The sequence below is a fragment of the Myotis myotis genome, unplaced genomic scaffold (assembly GCF_014108235.1).
Source record: "Myotis myotis isolate mMyoMyo1 unplaced genomic scaffold, mMyoMyo1.p scaffold_m19_p_14, whole genome shotgun sequence".
Taxonomy (NCBI): Eukaryota; Metazoa; Chordata; class Mammalia; order Chiroptera; family Vespertilionidae; genus Myotis; species Myotis myotis.
The window spans coordinates 9681682-9698564 of record NW_023416318.1 but is presented as its reverse complement, the minus strand read 5'-3'; the positions used below and the strand labels follow the sequence as shown (position 1 = coordinate 9698564).

The 16883-nt window shown below is 45.2% G+C and overlaps 1 protein-coding gene across 5 annotated transcripts in view; it reads left to right on the top strand.

The window, feature by feature from the left end:
* Positions 1 to 16883, top strand: part of HK2 (hexokinase 2) — a 66488-nt gene that overhangs the window by 22557 nt on the left and 27048 nt on the right. For 4 of the 5 annotated variants that reach the window (XM_036334017.1, XM_036334016.1, XM_036334015.1 and 1 more), the window contains exon 2: positions 241 to 403. In XM_036334017.1, coding sequence (XP_036189910.1) covers positions 241 to 403 — 163 coding nt within the window. Of the gene's footprint in view, positions 1 to 240; positions 404 to 16883 lie in introns of those variants that run through there. The other variant, XM_036334018.1, reaches the window with a different exon arrangement.

Below are 16883 nucleotides of genomic sequence, written 5' to 3'. Positions count from 1 at the left end.
ACAGGCCTTTCCTCCAGAAATAAAATTAAACCTATTTTTCTAATTTCAATTTTTAGTTCAGTTTCTTTTAAAATATGAAGTCCTAAAAAATAGACTCTGGTTAAATGGTCTTACATAAATAACCTTCTGTTTATGACAGATTTTATTCTTTTGAAGGGCTGAGTGATGTTCTATGACATAGATGCATACCGTACTTTATTTAACTTATAGGTGTCTATCCTTGTTTTCCCCTTTCTGCAGGTTGACCAGTATCTCTATCACATGCGCCTTTCTGATGAGACCCTTCTGGAGATCTCTAAGCGGTTTCGCAAGGAGATGGAGAAAGGGCTTGGAGCTACCACCCACCCCACTGCTTCAGTGAAAATGCTGCCCACCTTCGTGAGGTCTACTCCAGACGGGACAGGTACTGCCCTGTGGGGCTGCGTGGTGGAGGGCATGGCTCTGGCTGCTCCATTGCTGGTGGGATATTTGGATGGCTTTGCTCAGGGACCTAAAGAACTGTGTATCAGTGAAGGTTCTTTGGTTTGAGGCCTCAGAAATCAACACTGGCTAATTTAAGCATACAGGGAATTTTTTATTTTTTTAAATATATTTTATTGAATTTTTACAGAGAGGAAGGGAGAGGGATAGAGAGTTAGAAACATCGATGAGAGAGAAACATCGATCAGCTGCCTCCTGCACAATCCCCACTGAGTATGTGCCCGCTGCCAAGGCACATGCCCCCGGCCGGAATCGACCCTGGGACCTCTGAGTCCTCAGGCCGATGCTTTATCCACTGAGCCAAACCGGTCAGGGCAAGCATACAGGGAATTTTAACGAAGTCTGTGGGACGGGTTAGTCACGAAGACTGGGAAAGCAGGCAGCCTTGGCAGTTAAGGCAGAAGTATATCCTTGTCAGCCCATCCGGGGCCTCTCTGTCAGGCATTTGTTTCTCATTCGTGTGCTGAGAAAGGCTGCTTGGCTCAGTTTGTGATTTTATGTTCCTGCTGAGATTCTACTCAACGATGGTCACGAACAACAAACGTGCCTAAGATGGTCATGGCCATGGGCCACGCTATCTCTGGTCCACCTGACTGGCACATACCAAAGTCTTGCTGGAGAAACAGCATGGTACAGATTGTCCTAGATTGTTCTTGAACTCCATGAAAATAGAGTATTACAAGTCTGAATAAAGCTAGGAGAATGTGAAGAGCCACAGTGCATATCAAGGTATTAAAGGCTCTGAACTTGTGCAATAAGAATCTGTCAAGCTTTGTTTAAGCCCCTTATTTGGATACAGAATTCCTGTTTCATGGTGCAGCACCCAGCAGATCGAATCAAACTGGACAAAAGGGCCATGGTGGATTGAAATTGCAACGTGGGCTGGGGCTGGATCACAGAAAGCCTTGCATGCCTGCCTAAGACATTGAGTCTTTCCTCAGTCTGCACTGGGGAGTAGCTGAAAGGTTTTGAGGGATGGGAGAACTGTCCTGGTGTAGCAGGTAGCATCAGCAGTACATGCAGAGTGTGGGAGGGGTGAAGCAGCCGGTAGAGCACAGGACAGTGGCCCAGGTGGGATATGGCGGGCAGGGCTCAGAGAGGATTGAAAGTGATGCCAGGATGTTGGGCCCCGCTATCTGGGGATGGATGGCAGCATCCTCAGAGAAGAGAACAGAGCTAAGTTGTGTCACACAGATTGTTTCATTTAACCTCCATTTTAGAGATGAGGTATCTGTGGGGCCATGAAGGGTGAAGGGTGTGGGACAGCTACCCACTTCTAGAGGGTGGGAAAAAGAGCCCAAGGAGCAGCTGCCAGGGCAGTGGGAGAACCAGGAAGTCTGAATACTTGAGGGAGAAGAGAGCCAAGAAGCCGGTCACTAGTGAGGCATTTGCAGAGAAGGCCTGAGGATGGGGGTGGGGAAGGGCGTGGGACAGGCCACGTGCCTTCGGTATTTCCATCACACCCGTGTCCTTGAGGCTTATGTGCCTGAGAACCTCTAAAGGACCTAGTTTGTCTAACAAGACTTTGTACCTTTCTGTGATTACTAAAATAAGTATGTGTTTGCTAAGGCCTTGGGCCCAGCCTGGACCTGAGGGTGTGACCTTGTTCAGGACTGTTCTGTGTGTGTCTGAGCCCTTCAAAGAGCTCCTTGAGTGAGGGCCTCCCCTAGTTCTTGAGTATCCCTCATAGGCCCTCGATATTGGCACGTTTTTGGTACCTGCCGCTCCCTCTGACTGGCGGCCACACCTGTTTCTATTGTTTCTGTTTGACATTCTGATAAATTTACCTTCTTAGGACCAGAAACCTTGTCTTTATTTCTGGCATTAGCACTAAACCAGTACCCAGAATATTTACTAAATCTATAGCATGGGTAAGAGCTTTTCTGAACTCCTACGTGCATTAACTCATTTACTTTTCATTAGACCCTACAAGGAAGTAGGTACCAGTTTTATCTATAATTTTTTCAGGTGAGGAATTTGAAGCTTCGATGATCAAATAACTCGCCTAAGGCCACAGAGCTAATGAGGGGCTGAGTCAGGGTTCAAACTCATCTATGCCACAGGTCAGGCATCAAGGCTGGACGGATCCATCCTGTATGTGAGCACGAGCAGAGAGCACAGCACATGCTCAGCTGAGATTTTTTTAAAATGTATTTTTATTGATTTCAGAGAGGAAGGGAGAGGGAGAGAGAGAGAGGAACATCAGTGATGAGAGAGAATCACCAACTGGCTTCCCCCTGCACGCCCCACACTGGGAATTGAGCCCGAAACCTGGGCATGTGCTCTGACCATGAGTTGAACCATGACTTCCTGGTTCATAGATTGATGCTCAACCACTGAGCCACCCCGGCAGGCACAGCTGAGGTTTTTTGAAATCAGGTTGGGTTTGGATGCCTGGCCTGTAGTACAGGCAGCTGAATATGTTTGCTGGAGAGCACTAGGTATGGGACAGGCTCTTTTTCTTCTCAGTGCTTTCCTGAGATTGTAGGCACAGAGATGTCCCTCTGTCTCCTGAAGTTTGCACTGATTGGTCATTGGTCTCCTTCCTTGACCTCAGGCAGAGTCCTGGGAGCCCATCTGTATTTGGCCTCTGTGAATGTGAGTTGTCTGGACTAAGGACGGGACCCAGAGGCTGACTCCTGCAGCCTTCTGGGGGTGAAGGGTCAGGGGCAGGACTTGGCTGCCTCACCTCCTTTCCATGCAGGAAAAGTAGGACTTGACATGACTTTTATGAAATCCAGAATGCCTATTTATTTATTTATTTATTTATTTATTTATTTATTCATTCATTCATTCATTCATTCATTCATTCATTCATTTAAATCTTTATTGTTTTGTTTTTTTAAAAATAATTCTTTATTGTTGAAAGCATTACATACATCTCCCTTTTTTCCCCATTGACCACCTCCAGCCTGCCCCCACCCCAGGCCTTCACTACCCTATTTTCTGTGAAGGGTGCCTCTTTATAATCGCAAATTCTACAGTGTAAATGGAGATGATGGTGTGTTGGAATACTATGTATTGATTTTGATTCTCTAAGCAAAGCAAGTGCCCTTTTAAAAATGGTAGGAAACCCAGCCTCCAGCCCCTTGGTTTTTCACTTGATGAAGGGTCCATGGCCGAGCTTCTCACCCCAGCTCTCTGGGACTCAGCCTTTTCTCCTTTGTAAAGTGAGAGGTGGATCCAGCAGACACAATCTCTTCTGCGCATGTACTAGAATTAGCGTGTTTGTGTATTTATGCACAAAGTTGCTTGAAAGAGTGTAAAGAGGGAAACTCCCGAATGCCCACCAGTTGAGTACTGGCCAATTAATGCAGAAAACAGCCCTCTGCAACCCATCCTAAAGCACGAGATAGATTTACTGTCTCTTATCTGTAAAGTCATGTATGTATGTGCATGTGCACAGGTGTATGAAGTTTCAAGCACATGTCCTGAAATATCGATACTGATTATCCTGGGATGTGAGGTTAGCAATAACTAATTAAGTTGAAAATGTGTGTATATGACAACTCAGCAATTCCACTTCCAACTATACCTTGAGCAAACTCCCATATGAACCCAAGGAGACACGTCCACGAATGCTCATAGCAATGATGCTTATAATGACAGCATTTTGGGAAAGTTTACAGAATATCCATGTGTTGCAGTCTATATAGCACCGTACATAAATGAGCATATATAAAATGGGTACATCTAAAAAACAATGAGTGACACATTGTAGAAGAATGTGAACCTCATAGTAGTTGAATGTCAATGAAGAAGAAAAAAATCCCCCAGAGCAATGCTATCCATTGCTTATGGACATGCACACATAAGATTATTTAAACTGGGAAATGTCCACCAGATACATGATAGGGGCTGCCTCTGGAGAGCAATGGAACTGCGGAGGGCAGCATGAGACTATGTAATTGAAAGTGGTCCATATCAAGGTTTTCAGCCTTATGTTTTGTTAGTTGGGGCTGTGAGTTATGAAATGACAGCAAGGGCCAGAGACACTTCAATAGATAAAACCTACCAAACATGAAAATTCTGAAGAGCTCTCAAAGACCAAATAAAGTAGAAGTGCCTCTAGGACCATAACTGGGGCCAGAGCGGGATTTTCCCTATATACTCCATTAACAAAACATCTTCATTCATCTGTTTTATAGATTGGGGTCCTGTATTTTTAAAAATGAAAATTCTTGCCTGGCCAGCATGGCTCAGTGGTTGAGCATTGACCTATGAACCAGGAGGTCAGGGTTCGATTCCCGGTCAGAGCACATGCCCAGGTTGTGGGTTTGATCCCCGGTGTGGAGTGTGCAGGAGGCAGCCAATCAATGATTCTCTCTCATCATTAATGTTTCTATCTCTCTCTCCCTTCCTCTCTGAAATAAATGAAAATATTTAAAAACAGAAAAGAAAATTCTCTTTTGTTTATGGTTGGCCCAGGAAAGTGCTGAGAGGAGCAGAGCGTGTGGAACTGTTGCCTTTCTACCCCCTGGATGTAGCCACACAGCCCAGGGGGTCTTGCTGGGACATCTGTGTCCAGAGCCTGGGCCTCAGTCTGAGCTATGCTGCTGTTATCGGTGATTCTATCCCTCGAAGGCCAGAGGCCTTTGCTCAAGTGGTGTCTACCCCACACAGGCTTACTCAGAACCTCTCTCAGCCCATTCCTTTCAAGGATTTCTTTTTAAGTCTGGGGAATGAAACCTCAGATCTAAATCTCTGATCTAGAGGGGCCTAATCTTTAAATCAGTGGCTCTCTAAATTTTCTGAATTACATACTCACAGCCAGAAACATGTAGGTATAAATATTGGTACACATTTCTGGGACCAATGTTTATTCTTGAATGTGATGCAGCCAGATCTCTTGCCTTCTATTCTTTAAAAAGTTTCTGATTACGACCCACGACATTGTTTTCAGCTTGCAGTTGGAAGGCCACTGCCTTCCGTGCTCCTCACCAGCTTTGTCCTAGATGGGCATCTGTAAAATTGGCTGCTTCTTGGTTTCAGGACAGTGTGTGGTGAGGGATGAAGATCAGAATTCTAGGTTTCAATGGGGTTGAATTCAAGCTGCGTGCTGTAGAGCATTTCATTTATGCCCCGGTTCTCCAATGTTCTTATTTATAAAAAGGAACCACCAGAGGGTTGGCTAAACCAAGAATTAATGGAGAACCAGATACGTGACCTTCTATAAATAATCCTGTGTAGCCACAACCCCCCACAGCAAGAGGCACGCCCAGCACCAGTTTTTTGGAGAGAGGATCAGTGAGCCTCCCAGGGTCCTTTGGGAGGGAGCTGGTCAGAGGGTTCACCCCATCACCAGAGGCCCCACATTAGGAGTCTGGACCAGACCTTGGCTTTCTTTTATACAGGTCCTAGCTGTCTAATGGTGATCGAAGTCCTGGGAGAAATGTCAGGAAGGTTCAGGCCAGTCATTTAAATGATGGAGACCGCCATTACACTGAAGAACAAGGAACCCCAAGCTATGGTTTGAGTTCTTGGTGGAAGGAAGGGAATGTCAGAAGCCCTGAGCCCTGTGGGGGCTGATTCTAAAATACCCACGCTTCATAGATGTATGGACTGCTCAGTGCGAATAAACATGGTTGGTGCAGATACAAATGAAATATACAGCCCTCGTCAGTTTTGCTTAATGGTTAGAGCCCCAGACTGAAGGGTCGAGGGTTTGATTTCGGTCAAGAGCATGTACCTTGGTTGCAGGCTCCATCCCCAGTCCGGGTGTGTGCGGAGGCAACCAATCTATGTGTCTCTCTCACATCAGTGTTTCTCTCTGGGTGTTTCTCCCTCTCCCTTTATTCTCTCTAAAAAAATTCAGTGGGAAAATAAATATCCTCGGGTAAGGATTAACAACAACAAAACCCCCACAAAAAACCCCACAAATGAAATATACATAAACGGTCCAAGAATATCTTACTTAGATGACTGAATTTGGTGTCAGCCAGGCTATGCATATAAAAAATGCTCTCTATTCCCGCCCCCCCCCCCATTCCCAAACATTTTCTTTTAATATATGTTTTATTGATCTTTTTACAGAGAGGAAGGGAGAGGGATAGAGAGTTAGAAACATTGATGAGAGAGAAACATCAATCAGCTGCCTCTGGCACACTACTTACTGGGGATGTGCCCGAAACCAAAGTACATGCCCTTGACCGGAATCGAACTTGGGACCCTTGAGTCCGACGCTCTAACCACTGAGCAAAACTGGTTAGCGCCCCAAACAGTTTTTAAAAGTTGAAGAACTGTGTGCTGAACATCCATACACAGGTCTATCTAGATTTTACATTGGCATTTACTAGGTTTGCTTTATCACATTTCTCTATCCTTCCATGTACCAGTCTTGTTTTCTTTGAGGCATTGCGAAGTAAATTGTAGTTCAAACCTAACACCTTAGCATGCACATAATTAACTAGAGTTCAGTATTTTCTCTTGGTGCAAAATTTAGTATCATCTGATGAATTGACATATACCCTCCTGTTTAATGCAGCCCCTATTAAGTAGAGGACATTACCAACAGCCCTGGAAGTCCCCTCATGCCCCTTCCCAGGCAACCTCTATGCTAGAAGCAAACACCATTTAAACTTGTTCATCTCTATTAGTTTTGCTTGTTCTACAACAGCGGTTCTCAGCCTGTGGGTCGCGACCCCTTTCACAGGGGTCGCCTAAGACCATCCTGCATATCAGATATTTACATTACGATTCATATCATTAGCAACATTACAGTTATGAAGTAGCAACGAAAATAATTGTATGGTTGGATCACACCATGAGGAACTGTATTTAAAGGGCCAGAAGGTTGAGAACCACTGTTCTAGAACATTCCATAACTACATTCCAAGCAGTATTTTGCCTTTATGCAAGGCTTCATGTACTCATTACAATGCAGGCTTTATCCATGTTGTGTTATCAGTAGTTTGTTCCTTTTTGGGTGCAAATTCCATGGTATGATTGGAATCCTATATGACCTGAATATTGACTATTTTTACCTAAAGCTTCTATAAACATTCTTGCATGAGAGTGTCCTCTTTGTGGACACATGTTTTCATTTTTGTGGGTAAACAATGAGGAGTGGAATTTCTGGGTCACAGAGTTCAAGGTATATTTAATTTACAAGAAACTTCCAGGTCTTTTCCCAAAGTGGTCGAACCATTTTACAATCCCACCAATGATGTATGAGAGTTCCACTTGCCCCATATCACCAATATTTGTTGTCTGTAATCCCTCCCCCACCCCGCCCAGCTGCCCTTTGGCTTTTGGCAGTGCAGAGTTGACTAAAGAAGGTGTTCATTTGTATTCGCCAGGAATCTCACCATCCTAACCTCTGTAGGCAGTCCTAACCTAAGCTATGGCTATGTATGTGATTGTCGTGCCAGCCCCAACCATAGTCCTGTCAGGGGCTCACCACATACATGACAGGAGACTGACAGTTTCATCTTAAAGAGGAAATGCAGGAATAATTGGAACCATTTAATGAGCGCCCACCATGTCTGTGTTAGGCTACTTACATAAATAATCTGTTTTACTCTCCACGCAAACGCTACAAGAGACACATTCCTAATTTAAGCATGAGGCAGCTATTGAGGGTTGGTGCCTGTGGCCAGTTAGTGGCAGAGTTGGGATTTAAGCATTGGTAGTCCTGACTCCATGGCCATAGTCTATCTACATTGGTTCGTGGTGCTGAATAAGTTTCTAGAGCAAATCAGATGGTTATCTTTTTTAAAAGATCATAGATATAGGTTGGCTTTGTAGCATTATAATAAGAAGCTCAAGTACAACCCAACTGAAAATCTTTGAATAGTCCAACTGCATGTTCCCATTTAGAAATAAATTATTTTTTAGTGTCTCTATCACCCTTGTCTTGATATTTAGACATAACAAATATCTTATGGGTAGAGTGAGATGAAGGTTTTGCTGTATTGATCATTTGACACTTCCCCACTTCCCTGAATCATGAATTATTTTCACAGGTGAGTATATCTCCACCCTCTAGCTAGACTTAACCACTTAGAGAGCAGGGAACGATGATGGTGATGATGACAATGATGATAATGAAAAGTTGTAGGCTTTCTAAATGCCAGGTACTGTGGTAAGCAATGCATTTGAGCTATTTTATTAATTCTCACAGTGACCCAATGTTAAGCATTTTGAACCCCATTTTCTAGAAAAAGACTAAATTTAAAGAGATTAGGCAACTTGCCCAAAGTCATGTAGTGAGCAAGTGGAAGAGTTGGGATTTGAACCCAGCTAGCTGTGTGCCAAGCCTGGGCCTGGACATACCACTAGTGGTGCATTTTTAAAAAATATTTTTATTGATTTTTCACAGAGAGGAAGGGAGAAGGATAGAGAGCTAGAAACATCGATGAGAGAGAAACATCGATCAGCTGCCTCCTGCACACCCTCCACTGGGGATGTGCCCGCAACCAAGGCACATGCCCTTGACCGGAATCGAACCTGGGACCCTTCAATTTGCAGGCTGACGCTCTATCCACTGAGCCAAACCAGTGAGGGCTAGTGGTGCATTTTATGCTTATCTACCACCTCCCTCATGTCCAATGCTAACACAATGCATTACTTTTTCTATTAGTAAGTCAGCCTCGCTGTTCAGTTCATTCAATAGAGACCCCTCTGAGGTTGGTCTTCTGTATGGCTGAGCTGCCGTGTGTCCTGCCTCTGAAGAGGGAAAATTGGCCTGGGGAAGTAAGCTTACACAGGTGAAATGATTACAGAATGATATGGGCCGTATAATGCAAGCACATGATATGATAAAGAGAGACTAGGCTCGTGATCGATTGCATGGAGGCTGGCAAACCCTGAAAGGAGCCCTTATCTTGGTTGCTCAGCATCGTATCAACAGCCAGGCAGTGGAGATAGAGCAATTGCACACACGCAAGTTAATAAGTGGGTTTATATGGTGCCTACAATATAAACTGAGGATTGTGTTGATAAATGGCCTCCATATAGTAGTAGCTGGAGTTTATTAAACATTTACATGCACCAGGCATTGTGCCAAACACCTATGCCTTCTTTGCAATGAATCTTGACCAAAAACTTTGTATGTGTGTGTATGTTTCCCTGTGTCCTGGGTAGTGAAGTGGGGGAGGTGCTAGCTAGATGGGGGGGTTATTACTATCCCCTTTTAGCAGATGATGAAATCTGAGTATCAAATTTCTAATAATTTACCCTAATTATATGGTTAGTACATGTTCAAACAGGATTTGAACCCAGGTCTGCCTACATGAAAATTTTAACACACTCAGCACCTACACAATATTGAAACATGATCATGTTTTAGTCCTTCAAAGGGTGGAGCTAATGTAGTACCTCTCTGTGACTGGCACATATTTTGAGCTTAAGAAACATTTCCTGATATAAAAGCACCAGGTAGGTGCATTCCAATGGTGTTCTGGATGCTTTTTTTTTTTGCGGAGGGGAGGGAGGTGCGGGGGGGGGGGGGGGGGGGAGAGGGAGGCGGGAGGGGCGGGGCGGGGGGGCACTTGCAATGTGTTTATGTACTCCAGGCCCCTTCCTTCCATCGGAGCAGCTCTATTTTTCTCTATCTCTGTGCATTTTGGCATTTGACATCCTGTTGCTTAAAATAGTTAGAAAACCAATGACGGAGAAGATCAGATTTCCCCATTTCTTGACTGTGGCGGACACCAGCATTAACTGACTGTGATTTGATACCTTTAATAACATGGAGTTACTTTATTTCTGAACTACTGAATGGAGACTGGCCTTGTATTATAATGGAACCTTGGATTTTAAAAAGAGGCTGTCTATAAAAAGAGGCTGCCAGATGTGGCCATGGCTGTGGTGGTCCCAGGCACCTGGGAAACATAGGCCTTAGAACCTGTGTCTGGCAAAGTTTGTTTTGCTGGATTACCTACCCAGGACCTGGGATTTATCTTTTTTATTCGTTGTTTTTTTTTTCCTGTTGTTTTTTGTTGTTGTTGTTAGTCCTCACCCGAGGATATTGATTTTTAGAGAGAGAGAGAGAGATTGGTTTGCTTCCCCCAGGCACCCCGACCAGGGCCAGGGATCAAGCCTGCAACCCAGGTATGTGCCCTTAACTGGGAATCAAACCTGCTTCTACCCTTTGGTGCCCAGGCTGACATTCTAACCACTGAGCCTTGCTGGGGCTGGAGAGCTATTTTTTCAGTTCTCTTCATTGGAGCCCTTGCCGTATATTCTTAGAGCAGTCCACTGAGGTGTTCTAGCAGGCACTGGAAAGCGAAAGGACAAACAAGGCCTTCCTCAACCTAGAGGAAGATCAGAATGTTCAGCACAGTCACCTGGGGCCCCCGAACATTCCTGCTTTTGCAGGGTAGGCAGCACGAGGTCCCTTTTGGGGGCATTGAATTATTAGAAAGCCGCTTCAGGAACTCGATGTGAAAGGATGGCTGTGTGTCTTTGACCTACCTCAAAGTTCAAGGCCGCATGCCTGGGGCAGTGGGTGCCGAGGAAGGGCTGATGCCCCAATGGTTGGATCTAACATGGCTCTCAGGTGACCAGCCATCCTGTTTTGCCCAGGACTCTCCTAGTTCTAGCACTGAAACTCCCATGTCAATCCTGGGCCCACCAGAGTGGTTGTCCACCCTACGTGGCCATGGAACCCAGGCCTTCAGCACTGCTCAGCTCTGCTAGATCGCAGCAGCCTCCTCACCAGCCCCTGGCTCTGGACCCGTCATCTGCAGTGCTATTGAGTCTGCTTGAAAACACAGACCTGACCCTCTGCCTAAAAACCGAAGTCCTTGCGTCCTGGCCGGGGGGCTCACTTGGTTGGAACATCGTTTGGTATTCCGAAAGGTTTCAGGGTTCAATCCCTGGACAGGAAGCAACCCATGGATGCTTCTTTGTCACATTGATGTTTACTCTCTGTCCCTCCCTCTTTCTAAAAAAATCAATAAACATATCCTTCAGTGAGGATTAAACACACACACACACACACACACACACACACACACACACACACACACTCACAAAAGCCTAAGTCCTCAGCATTGGCATTTACTGCATTCTTGTAGCCATGTTACAGGAGCCACTCTGGATGTGCCACTCCTTGAGCATGCCATGGACTCCTATATATGTTTCCTTTCCTCTGACTGGCAACTTCATCCCCGTCCACTGAGACCTGGCTGTCTTGTGTTGCCTCCGGAGAAGCCTTCCTTATCCGAGCAGAAACAATCGTTCCTTCTGTAACACTCCTACCCCTGCAGTTGCCCAGCGCATCTCACTGGGCACCTCCTTTCTCCCTGTTCAGTCAGGGAGTAGGCTGCACACAGCCCCAGGCAGCTAAGAAGCTTTTAGTAACTGTCTTCAGTGCTCAGTGTCCAAATAACTGACCACAGAGTGGAAAGTATTTGGTTGGTAAATCCTAAAACAGATTCAGTGTTTGACTCGCAAATTAGTGATTTTAAAAACATTTTTTACATCAGTGGACCCCACTCTCAACATTAAGCAGAATGAAATCTTTTATGCTGAATGCCATTTGTAAGACAGTAGGGAAAAGGAATAAAACTGGAAGTGAGGAGGTGGGAGGTGAGTCTGTGCCTTAGTTGGCCATCCTTGACCCTCACCAAGGCAGACCTTGCCACCTTCAAGGACCCTGGAATTCTGGGAACACTGTGCAAGCCACTGGTTTCAAAGGAGGCTTCTGGAACTTGTGGTTCTGAAGAAGTCCATTTAGTCACCTGAAGAAGCCCTGGGGTGAGAGGCTGGGCTCTGGCTCCAACCTTAACCTGAGAGCCATGTTAGGTCCAACCATTGGGGCATCAGCCCTTCCTTGGGCACTGCCCCTTCTGAGCACAGTTGCCTTCCACAAAGGGGCACTGCTCCTTACAAATCCCAAACCAAGGTGAATCTGTTTGCAAGTCACTCTTAGAGTCCTGCCAGGCACACTGCTCCAAGTGCCTGATGAGAGGAACAGGTGGAGATCTATTTTAATTAGTGGCAAATACCTAATGATTGAAAATAGACCCTTTTGGAAAATTCAACTGGCCTTGCCCCTCACCCCTCAAAATTGCATGGACGTTGTCTGGTACCAAGCTACCTGTTAGTGTGATATTAACAATGCTGGCGTTGAGGCCTGAGCAGATACATTCCTGATGATGTATCAACTAAGATGACGGTGACTGTCATGTTCAGGCGGTTAGCCAAATGCCATCCGAGTCCTCCTCAGAGACAGGTGAGTTCCCAGGAGAAATCAAAAACCCTTTATCTTGCTGACCTGATGCATTTGATAAGAGCCTCACTGAAAGGGGGCAAATGATAGGGAGTCCATGATGGGAAATCACTTAACAAGTATTAGTTTCTTGTCCATTAAAAACACCTGCATGTTGGGCCTTCGGTCAACTAAATCTCCCTCACACCTGCCTCTGTCATTAAAGCAACTAGCAACCTGAATCTTAACTGTTGGGCAATTTGATGGCAGGTGGTGTGACCTAATCTCTTATTGCCAGTTCCTCTTAACTGTGGGCCAGCGCCACTTCTTTAAGTTCTATTTTCTTTTAGTAGAGGGTTGGTACCTTTTTTCTTGTCTATTTTTGGTGGGGGATACTTTTAATTAGAAAGACCTTCAGCTAAGGGGGCTTGGCGAGTATCCTGTAAGGCGGGAATAGAAGTTTGGTATAATTGCATGAGATGACATGTATTTGTGGCTACAGAAAAGCCTGCATCAACCAGCTTAGTAGACCCCGGGTTCCTCTGGGGAGAAGGGCGTGCCACTTCTTGCCAGTGGGTGTGTGTCTGGTGCCTGCCACTCCATTCTGAGAGCATTTGGCCTTCCAGTAGGCCCGGGGGGATGGGCCACAGTTACTGATAAGATTAGGGTGTCTTTGCTTTCATTTTTACCACTTTATGGCTTATTTGCTTCCATCCTGGATTCTGTGCTGGGCCATCCTCAGCTTCCAGGAACCAGGGCCACAAGAGATGTGGGTGTGGTGCAGAGACAGGCATGGGCTTTGGCGTTAGCCAATTCCCATTGACCCCTGCATGACCCTAACTAAGTGATTCATTCAATTTATGAACCACAGTGTCACTTCCTCTGCCCCCCAGGCCAGCTTGGAGACTGCTGGTAACCTTTGGGTTTTATGCTCTTGGCGTAGTGAGTGAAGATTTCCTTATTTAGGATTGACAACTTCCCCTTGGGCAGCCTCCTGGCTCATTGCTGGAGACAGCTTTGCTGGAGAGCCAGACCTGGAGTTGAAGGCTGGTTTTCTTATCCATACAGTTGGGATTACAATGCCCAACAGGGTTGTTGAGGATAGACGAGATAAAGTTTATAGACAAATTGACCATCACTTAACAAATGTTAGTTTCTCATCCATTAAAAAACACCTGCATGTTGAGCCTTTGATCAACTACATCTCCTGCATACCTGCCTCTGTCTTCCATTGTTTTATTCTCACAATTATCCAGATGCCAGGGAGAAAGTTTGAACTCTGTTTTAGGGACAAGAGAGACAAAGACATGGTTCTTCGCTTCGTTTTTCAAAACAGTCACGTAAAGTGGAAGATGAATTTTATCATTTAACCAAACCGATGGTGAAACCTTGCTTCCTTTTCTTTAGCAGTGGTGGTGACCACATTTGGAGGAATCAGAAAGATTTAGAAAGAGGGTGAGCTAATGTAATCTTCAGAATTTCTTGGGACATAACCTAAAACCCAGAAACCAGAAATATTTTGACAACATAAAAAATAAACATTTCTGAATGGCAGAAATACCACTAACAAAATTAAAAGACAAGTATCACTGGAAAAAAATAATTGCAAATATATAACCAATGAAACCATTTTCCTTAATATACAAAGAGCTCTTTTAGGTTATTAAGAAAATGATGAATATTTCTTTTTTTTTTTTTTAAAGGCAAAAGATGTGTGTAGAAAATGCACAGAAAAAGGAATCCAAAAGGCCATTTAATAATTCGAAATGTCTAACCTCACACAAAAGAAGGAAACCAAGTTTAAAAAAGGATATGCCATTTAGACCTAGGAGGCTGGCAAAGATGAATTGCTGCATAATGTGGGCCACTGGTGGGAGTGAATCCCACTTGCTGGTTTGTCTGGAAATTGGAGAGAACTTTCAGGAGGGTCATTGGCGATATCTTCCAAATTAAAAACACACCCTTAGAACCAGAAATTCAAACTCTTTTCTTGGACTGTCAGTTAACAGCCTTCTCTGTCTTGATAAAATAACTGTATCTAAGGACACCCAGTAAGCATTAATAGTGATCACTTTCTGGGTGTAGAGAGGAAAAGAGACGTTTGGTTTTCATTTTTCCACTTTTCCACCATCTGAGCTTTTCCTTATCAGATGTTTGTATTTTGTTATTTTTAAAAAGGTAAAATTGTTTCCAAGACACAACAGCACACTTAACAACAAAGGAAACCTTACCTCTGACCTCAGGGTCTCGCATAAATCCCACATTTGACACAGACATTTCGTTTAACAATGAGCAAATGCAGTATGAGATGTTTTCTTCGTACATTGCCTCAAATACCAACTGCGATCACTCGGAATGATCTCTCTGGGCCTCACTGGGTCCTCTGCCATGTGGCCTTATACCTTCTTCTTTAAAAAAAAAAAAAAAAAATAGGTTTTTATTAATTTGAGAGAGAGAAGGGGAGGGAGAAGGAGAAGAGAAACATCGATGAAGAGAACCTTCAGTTGACTGTCTCCTGCACGCCCCTTATTGGGGATTGAACCTGCAATTCAGGCATGTGCCCTGTGTGGGAATCAGACCGGCGACCTCTTGGTGCATGGGGATGACAACCAGCCAGGGGGCCTTGTACCTTCTTAAGAAACCTGATATTGGCATGTTTTCCTTCCCCAGAGCCTTGCTCCTACCTGTCCAGTGTGACTGTCCCAGGCCCCTACATGCAATCCTCCTTCATGCCCCATCACATGCTCACTGTCCGTTCTGGGCTTCTGGAATGTCCCAGAAGGGTCACAGTGGAGATAGGCCTTGAGCCAGGAGTAGGAATAGGAGTAGGTAGGGATTGGAGGGGTTGAAAAGAACTAGGGGGGGAGCTCATAGTCACACAAAGTAATAATAACGATGAGGGTTATTGACGGCTTACTATGTCCCTATATATTCACATATAATATGTCCTGTATTTCATGGAAGCTTCACGACCCCCAGGAGAAGTCAGCATTATGAGCCCCATTCTACAGGGAAGGTGACAGTGCTGAGCTGGAATTCAAAACGAAGTCTGCCCACCCGGCTGTAAGGCCCAGCTCTTAGCCACTGTCCCACGTGGGGCGAGGAGGTGAGCAGTAGGAGAGGGATCTGTTCACGGCCTCAAGGGGTCACCTGAAGATTTAACTCCAGGAATTGTGGTGCTGGGCCTGCCCCGAGGTTGCAGACTTTGGAAAGAAGAAAGTTCTTGGCTGTGGTAGTGGTACGTGTGGAGGTGGTGCTGGGGAGGAGGGATGCAGAGGAATGTCTGTTTCAGCGGATTCTGAAAAGAAAGCAAAGATGACATTCTGACCTGGGAACAGAACTATCGGCAGTACTTTATTATTTGTGGTTTCCCTTCAGTCAATTAGAAAATACTATTGCAAAACCGCCATTCTTTAAAAAAAAAAAAAAAAAAAAAAAAAAAATATATATATATATATATATATATATATATATATAATTGATTTCAGAGAGGAAGAGAGATAGATAGATAGAGAGAGAGAGAGAGAGAAAGAGAGACATCAATGATGACAAAGAATCATTGATCAACTGCCTCCTGCACACCCCTTACTTGGGTCGAGGCCACAACCCGGGCTTGTGCTCTTGACCGGAATTGAACCCGGGACCCTTCAGTCCGAAGGCCGACGCTCTGTCCACTTAGCCAAACCAGCTAGGGCAAAACCGCCATTTTTGATGGAGCTGCGTCTGTCCCTCCAGTGAACTGAGCTGGCCTGGCCTGGAGTCGGGACCAGCCAGCGGCAGCCTCTGCCGCCTCAGTGCCCCGTGGCTGCCCATTCAGCGGGTGGTATGGGTCCGGCTGCAGAGTGCTGATGCGGGCAGTTCATCTTTGATTTTTTTTTTTTTTTTTATCCCTCATGCAACCACACATAGCGTTTCCTACAATCTGGCTGAGGTCCTGCTACTTGGGGAGGCTCAGAATGGAGTGCCTGAAGTGTCGCCCATGACCAGGTGGGGCGCAGAGTCCCCCAGGTGGGGCTGACGTTGTCCCAGCTACTTAACAACTAGGTAGTAAAGCAGGAGGGGGTTCTAGATGCCAGGGAGGGGACAGAAAGTTTGCACCCTTGTGGAGGAATGCCCACGTCACGGGAGCAGATTCCAGTGGCTTTTCTTGGACAGGTCACTTCAGTCTCCCCCGCGATGTTGATGTGACTGTTCAGTCTGAGAGGCAACCCTACCACTGGGCCTGGAATGCTCAGTGTGGGCATCG